The sequence below is a fragment of the Pundamilia nyererei genome, unplaced genomic scaffold (genome assembly GCF_000239375.1).
Source record: "Pundamilia nyererei isolate P.nyererei 1_Seehausen unplaced genomic scaffold, PunNye1.0 scaffold00442, whole genome shotgun sequence".
NCBI classification, from domain to species: domain Eukaryota; kingdom Metazoa; phylum Chordata; class Actinopteri; order Cichliformes; family Cichlidae; genus Pundamilia; species Pundamilia nyererei.
Genome location: NW_005187843.1, coordinates 125,664 through 133,170, shown reverse-complemented (window position 1 = coordinate 133,170; position 7,507 = coordinate 125,664). Strand labels below are relative to the sequence as shown.

The window sequence follows — 7,507 nt, the reverse complement described above, 5'->3', positions numbered from 1 at the left end:
GCCTCAGCAGGTAGCGTCTGCTCTGACCCTTCCTGTACAGAGCATCAGTGTTGTGGCTCCAGTCCAGTTTATTCAGGTGAACACCCAGGTACCTATAAGAGTCCACTATCTCAATGTCCACTCCCTGGATGTTCACCGGTGTTAGTGTGGTGGGTCTGCGTCTCTGGAAGTCCACCACCAACTCCTTGGTTTTTCCGGCACCAGTCCACAAAGAGTCCACTGTCTGTACTCTGAGTCGTCCTCACCTGTGATGAGGCGACTATGGCAGAGTCGTCAGAGAACTTCTGTAGGTGGCAGCGTGGGGAGTTGATGGAGAAGTCTGCAGTGTAGAGGGTGAAGAGGAACGGTGCTAGCACAGCAGACCAGCGACACAGCCCTGTGACCTCACAGGCATCCTAAGATGCCACACAGTTCATCTGCGCAGCATCTCAGGAGCCTGGAGCTGACGCCATCTGGACCTGCAGCCTTCTGCACCTTGATCTTGCGAAGCTCATTCCTCACTTGAAGTGCTGAGATGGAGAGAGGGGGTTTCGGGGGAGGGCGGTGTATGTTGGAGTCCACAGAAGCCGGGGGTGGGTGTGATGGCTGGGAGCTGGGTTGTGAAGTCCTGATATGAAAGACAGGCAGCGCCTGAAGATGAGGGAGATTGCAGCAGGGGGACGATCCTGGGGGGAGGGGTGGGTGGTTGATCAAACCTATTAAAATATTTATTGAGGTCATTCACCCACCCCAAGTCTCCTGCAGCCTGGTGCAGAGGTTGTCCCACACAGTGGAACAGAAACAATCCCTCAGGGCCTCTTCAGTCTCTCCCGACCATTTCCTCACTGTGCGTTTAACAACTGGTTCTCTGTGTACCAGAGGTTTATACACAGGCTGGAGACGAACCAGGTTGTGATCTGAGCCCCCCAGGGGAGGGAGAGATGATGAGCTGCCTCCTTGGTGTTAGCATACAATAAGTCCAATGTTTTATTGTCTCTGGTGTGGCAGGTGACATACTGGGTGAAGGTGGGGAGAGTGGAGGACAGGGAGATGTGATTAAAGATCAGGAAAAGGGCCTGAGGGTGCTGTGTTTGGAGTCTGCTGGTTACAGAGTCCCGGACCCAACGCTGCTGCAGCACTAGCAGCCTGTGAGATTTCAGTTTCAGAATACTTTATTGATGGAAATTATGTAGGAATTCAGGAGGTTTAGTAACATGCTCCTCTGAACATTTACTTGGACAAAAGCAACTGTCGGAAGTGGGATTTGAACCCACACCTCCAGGGGAGACGGCAGCCTAAACTCAGCGCTTTAGACCGCTTGGCCATCCTGACTATTTGCTTCAACTATAGCTTATCTATGATAACATGCATCATAAATGATGCATTTTGGTGTGTGCGTTCTGCAGTATTGTGCTTTAAAACCGGGTATACCTTTTGTAACCTGTAGTTGTTTCACGTGACATTTTGACCTCAGTTTTATTTGTTTTGTGTGGATGTCTTTGACCGAGTGCAGAAGCTTGATGGTATAAAACCTGGAGATGCTGGGGATCGAACCCAGGACCTCATACATGCAAAGCATGCGCTCTACCACTGAGCTACATCCCCACTGCGAGTCAGTGTGAGTCTGTGTGGTCTGTTTGGTGCTGCAGTACACTAACACCAGGCTTAAAACTTACCAGAACTTCTTAAACTGAAATATAAGTTTGAGAACATGTATCAGAACCTGGAGGTGGTTTTCAAACTGCTGCATCTGCTGAAGAAATAATCTGTTTGGAAACCCTGTACAGACTGACACACAGGCACTGAGGAAAGGGACCGAAGAAGCAGTCAGGGATTCCCCGTCCCACCAGGAGCAGCACCCAGCTGGCCCTCTGAAATAAAACCATCAGTCTACACTCTGTCTGTGCAGCTGTATATATGTGCTGTTGCTCGTCACCTGATCCACAGAGTCCGATTACAGCGTTACCTGCATACACAGTTGCATGATGGTATAAAGCAGCCGAAACAGGACACTCCACCACTGTCGGCACAGGACAGTCTGTGGGAAACACGGCTGAGCTCAGAGATGTTCACAACTTCAGGAGCGAAACTGAGCCCAATCAAGAGACTCGTTCAGTTAAAAACAAACAAAATGTTATGCATAATTTTAATGCTTTATTTATCAAGAACATAAGTCTCAATTTCAGGATTTACTGACAAGCTGCCAACTGCTGAACCGACATTTATCAGCTTTTCACTTTCTGCTGCTCCCCGTACTATTTTGAGGCAAATATTTGAGTTATCTGCCGGTGTCAATTACTAGTTTCTATGCAGATTCAAATTTACTGTAAACTGTTTTTCCAGAGAACTGTTTCTGTAATAAACACCCATCGTATAAATGTGAGATGACACCAGCCGCTGACTGCAGAGCAGATGAGGTGGATTCCTGAGGTTCACGCTTTATATGCAACAGATGAGCAGATGGGAGTGAATCCAGACACGCTGCCAGAGAAAGCAGCAGCAAAATAAAACATCCTTTTCTGTTTACGGGAATAAAGCAGTTATCCCAGGCGCTTCTTACAGGAGCACAGAGCTGACCCGAGGGGATGGACTCTGCTGGCACGTCCCCCTGAAGCCAGAGTGCAAATTTATTCACTGCTGCTCAAGGTGAAAGAAAACAATAGTGCCTGATTAGGACAACTGCAGCTCCCGTGAGGCTTCGTTTCAGTGTAATTTACTTTTTTGCCCTTGTTTTACTGAGACTCCTTCTTTATGAGAAGATATCGGAATTGAAAAAGAGTCTAAACATCTCTGTATTGTAACTTTTTCATAATCCTGGAGGCGTTTTTACTGATCTTTGCAGCTCCTTTCTGCTTCTGCTGCAGTTCCTCTAGTGTCCACTTGAGGCTCCAAAACGCTTCACTCCTCATAGACTCCTGTGTTAATGTTGTTTCAAGAGTTTCAGACTTTCCTTTTTGGTAAAGCTTATATTTGTTATGGCTGTCGTTCTGTTTGAATCTTCATGTAGTACGGTACCTTAAATATGTATGTTACCGTTTTTAAAAATCTTGTTCTGTCTCTTTCTCATTTCATCGCTCTTGGCTTTTGTTTCGTAGTTAGTTTGTACACTATATTACCAAAATCGCTCGTCTGCTATCACATGCATGTGAACCTGAGGGACATCCTGACTTAATCTATAGGGTGCAATTGGATTTTGACCCAGTCTTTGCAGCCATAACAGCCTCAACTCTTCTGGAAAGACTTTTCAGGGGTGTGTTTATGGCAATTTTTGACCTTCCTTCCAGAAGTGCATTTGTGAGGCCAAGCGCAGGTGTTGGATGAGTAGGCCTGGGTCAGAGGCTTCTAATTCATCCCAAAGGTGTTCTGTCAGGTTAAGGTCAGGAGTCTGTGCAGGCCTGTCAAGTTCTTCCACACTAAACTCGCTTATCTTTGTCTTTGTGGACCTTCCTTTGTTCACTGATGCACATTCATGTATGAAGAGTTGGCAGCATGAAATGATCTAAAATGTCTTGCACCAAACTTTACACTTAGCACAGTGTAGTCAGACATGTACCATTCTTCCTGGCACCCACCAAACGCAGACTCACCCATCAGATTGAGACAGAGATCAGACAGAGAAGTGTGATTCATCCTCTAAGAGAACAAGTGTCCACTGTAGAAAGTTAGTGACCGCTGTTTACCACGTGCCTGAGCGTCCACCGACCCCGCTCTGTGATTTTTACATGGCCTACTGGTTCACGGCTGAGTTGCTGTCGTTCCCAATCATTTCCACTTGACGATAACACCACTGACACACGACTGTGGAATATTTAGTAGTGAGGAATCTTTAAGACTGGACTTGTTGCACAGGTTGCATCCTATCACGGTACCACGCTGGAATTCCCTGAACTCCTGAGAGCGACCCACAAATGTTTGTGGAAACAATCTGCATGCTGATGCTTGATTTCAGTGACTTGCATGGCTGAGTGAATACTTTGGGTAATACAGGGCATCATTTTTTAAAGCAATTCTACATCTTTTGGTGCATCTTCAGTTCTTTTTGTGTCAAGTTTTATGTCTCGTTTTGCAGGCGTTTGTGTCTCTGTGGTAACTCTGGGCCTCAAATCATTTTGAGAATTTGTGCGACACTTTTTTGCGGTCAAGCAATATCATTAAGCTGTATCCCATTATATCACACTGATGCTGCTCATAAACTAAACATGCCAGTGCACCACCTGGTGGTCGCTTGCCCACCTCCTATACACCAGCCTGTCTTGTTTTTCCAGCTGCTCCCTCCAGGGGTGCAGAGCGAGTCATCTGCCCAGATCTCAACCTATCGCTGTCACACCAACACTCTCGACTGCATCCATGAACTTCCTGTGGTTTCCATCTTCGCCTCCTGCACTGCAGCTCCATCCACAGGATCCTTTGTCCAAAATATTCATGATCCGTCCTCTACACGTCCAAACCAGCTGAGTCCCCCCTTTCTTTGTTTTTAATACAGCTTTCCAAATTTGACAATCTTATATTCATTCAGAGGATGATGGTTTATAATCCTTACAGAGGTGCCTGCTACATCTGACGTCACCTGTATCTATCATTGTGAGGGAAGCCAAGCCTGCGAGGGTGTGAGGACAGCAGAGCGGGAACTGAAAACTGAGCCCATCTCTGGATGAATGAAACACAGCAGTGCATCACTTCCTGTACCTACATGCAGGCTGTGCTTTAAGAACCCCGAAACTAGGAGTTTATGAACAGTGCAGCCCTGCTGTGTGTTTACTCTGCTGATGCATGAAGTAGAACTAGCTACACCTGGAAGATTATTACAGTTAACCAGTTTGTCACTTTAACAGCAGTTAACTGGAATAACAGACTGAACTGGTTCTGTGTAAATGCTGGAAATGTCTTTGGCTTCTCATTTTATTTGCTTCTGTTTTCTGATCCTAATAAAATGTTATTTTATTCATATTTTCACTTCTTTACTCCTTTGACAACTGATAATAGAGTACACATTACATAATGTATGCTGACATGTTTTCTGTTTCTTCCTCACCAATTTTAAAATTCCTCAAATTGTTTTGTGAATGTTTGATAAAATCTACTCGCTCCATAAACTGATAAACATGATCTCATACACCAGCTAAGCAGGACGCTGCAGGACTGACTTTGTCAGACAAAAACACGACACAGACGAGATTTCTTTCCCACATTTATTCTCCCGCTGACACACACACAGATGTGGCTGCAGCTGTTTACTCGTCTGCCTCGGACTCCTCGTCGTCCTGGCTGATCTGGAAGTATCGCAGCTCGTACGTCTCCTTGTCAGAGGCCACCACCCTCAGCCAGTCGCGGAGGTTGTTCTTCTTCAGGTACTTCTTTGTCAGGTACTTCAGATACCTGTGGAAGAACATTGACCATCAGAACCGTTTCCAGGAAGGTTCTCTGGTTCTTGTGACACTTCTCGTTTTACCTTTTGGAGAACTGCTTCTCAGACGTCACGTTGATCTTGTTCTTCATGCGGCCGACCTGGACGATGTCACCCAGATTCCCCGTCTTCCCGTTCACCTTGATCTTCTCTTTAAGGAAGGTCTCCTATTGGATAGAGCATAGTAATGCACTAGGGAAGAGAACCCTAGTAAATCTGGAGCTAGGGAAGGGCGCCCTAGTCCACAGGTCGGGTCAGCTGCTTGCAAAAACCACCAAATTTACCCTTTAATGAATTAATTTGTCACTTTTGGGGGGCACGATTTGAACTGGATTTCTGCTAAAGTAGTGACGACTGCAAGTAGACTTACAAAGCTTGCAGAGTCCAGGATCCCATCCTCCACAGGGTGGGTCAGGTCCAGGGTGAACTTCCATGCAGCCCCCTTCTTGGACTTCTTACCAGCTGGCCTCTTCATTCTGATCTGTGATCATGTTTCACATGTTAACTTTACTAGAACACGCGTAAACTAACATAGTGAGCAAAGCTTATTGCTATAGCTGGTTTCCAAGGTAACAGTGGTGAAGTGATGTCGCCACATGGTTCTTGAGTTATGCAAAGTCTGTTTCTTCAAATGACATTAGATAAATCTCCGGGTACCGGATGGTTAAAGAAAAAAGATGACGAGGAGACCTAAAGCTAAAAATAAGCCATAGTCAGAGAGCCGCTCGGTCAAACATAAACCCTTCAGTGCTAATGTTTAGTTTCAGTGTGTGAGGAGTTTTCTGATGCTTTTGGTTGATGTTTGAATACAGAGTCTTAAAAGAAATTTGAGGTCACTCGTTTTAAAAGACGCATCAGGCTCTGTTTATTGGCTCGTGCTCTGTTGTGTTTCCAGTGAGGCTTTGAACAAGTCCCTACTGTCATTTATTTTCTCAAAACGAATGTCTTGCGTTAAATATCTGATATTATGTCTGTCTGCATATGGACTCAAGTCCTGGAAGAAAAAAAGGACATTCAATCTCTGCCAGATTCAGTCTTGTAGAAACCAGTTTTGCAGGTATGGGACTGACATTTTATTTAAAGCCTGTCATGTACAATGGATGTATGTGTGCTTCCAGTTAAGACAAGTATTTTTCCTTTGGATTGGCAGGAGGTTTTTTTTAAGTTATCATTATTTTACTAGTGAGATTTGGCGTCTATTTTAGTTCCATGATTAGTGATCCCAAACACCAGTAATAGCACCAAAGCTCAAGAACAAAACAGTTAATATGATAGACAATGTTCCTTATTTAGTGACAATAGACCAGGGAACATGACTTTAAGTTATGCCGAATTCACCAGTGGATCCTAAAATACACAGATACTGTCCACAAACCCAAACCCGGTAGACTTCCAGGTATTAAACTGTTTAAAGGAACAAATACGCGTTTTTCCCTGTGGAGTCTGGTCTGCAATCAGATTAATGAATGAGACACGTGTGACCAGGTGCTGCGAGCTAATGCTAACGCGGCTAACTTGTTAGTTTTCTGGATGTAAATAAAGTTTTCTCGGTAGAGCCACCCGTCATTACCGATGGGTGCTTTTATGGGACTTGATCAAAGTGCCAGAGAAACAAAAAGGCGAAGAAACTCAGAACAAATTAAGCAAAAACCGGACGAGCTGCCAGGACTTACCGGCGCCATGTTGAGAGCTCGGACGAGAAAGAAGGCAGCGGAGGTGACGCAGCTGTTACGTCATGCGCGGCGCCCTACCAAATATGGTGAACGGGCTGTAAAAGCACATGGATCAGGAAAATGGGTCGACTTAACGAGCCGTGTGCCTGACTGTTGACACAGCAGAGCTCCAGCTGGAGTGAAAACCCTTTAATCTGCGTTTGGTTTACGTTTGTAAGATGAAACAGCAACAGTTACATTCAAGTGTCACCCGCGTTTACCCTGAAAACAAACAGTTTCACACTTTTTGACAGCTGTTGTTGCTGCGGAGCGTCTGTGAGCGAGGATGCAAGTCCAAAGGTCAACCGCAGCCCAAAAACACCCTGATAATAAACCTGCTGAGTCCGGTCAATCATTCACTGCCTCTTCACACACTCGGCCCTCTTCATTGAGCCACATTTCCACCACACAC

General features: G+C 45.5%; 1 protein-coding gene and 1 non-coding gene across 2 annotated transcripts; both read right to left on the bottom strand.

The window, feature by feature from the left end:
• Nucleotides 1–1,512: 1,512 nt before the first annotated feature.
• trnaa-ugc (transfer RNA alanine (anticodon UGC)) lies at nucleotides 1,513–1,584 on the bottom strand. Its single transcript has one exon. It is a non-coding gene; the product is annotated as a tRNA-Ala (tRNA).
• Nucleotides 1,585–5,154: 3,570 nt separating this feature from the next.
• rpl22l1 (ribosomal protein L22-like 1) lies at nucleotides 5,155–7,140 on the bottom strand. Its single transcript, XM_005753601.1, has 4 exons — nucleotides 7,057–7,140; nucleotides 5,754–5,864; nucleotides 5,429–5,550; nucleotides 5,155–5,355 (listed from the first exon to the last, which is right to left on the bottom strand). The coding sequence occupies exons 1-4, from the start codon at nucleotides 7,063–7,065 to the stop codon at nucleotides 5,211–5,213; spliced, it is 387 nt and encodes a 128-aa protein (XP_005753658.1). The 5' UTR covers nucleotides 7,066–7,140; the 3' UTR covers nucleotides 5,155–5,210.
• Nucleotides 7,141–7,507: the final 367 nt, after the last annotated feature.

Excerpts from the sequence above, each read along its gene's own strand:
- rpl22l1 (XM_005753601.1), bottom strand. Across the intron at positions 5,551-5,753 it reads TCCTGGACTCTGCAAGCTTT|GAGACCTTCCTTAAAGAGAA; the intron begins GTAAGTCTACTT and ends TCTATCCAATAG. Across the intron at positions 5,356-5,428 it reads GAGAAGCAGTTCTCCAAAAG|GTATCTGAAGTACCTGACAA; the intron begins GTAAAACGAGAA and ends GTTCTTCCACAG.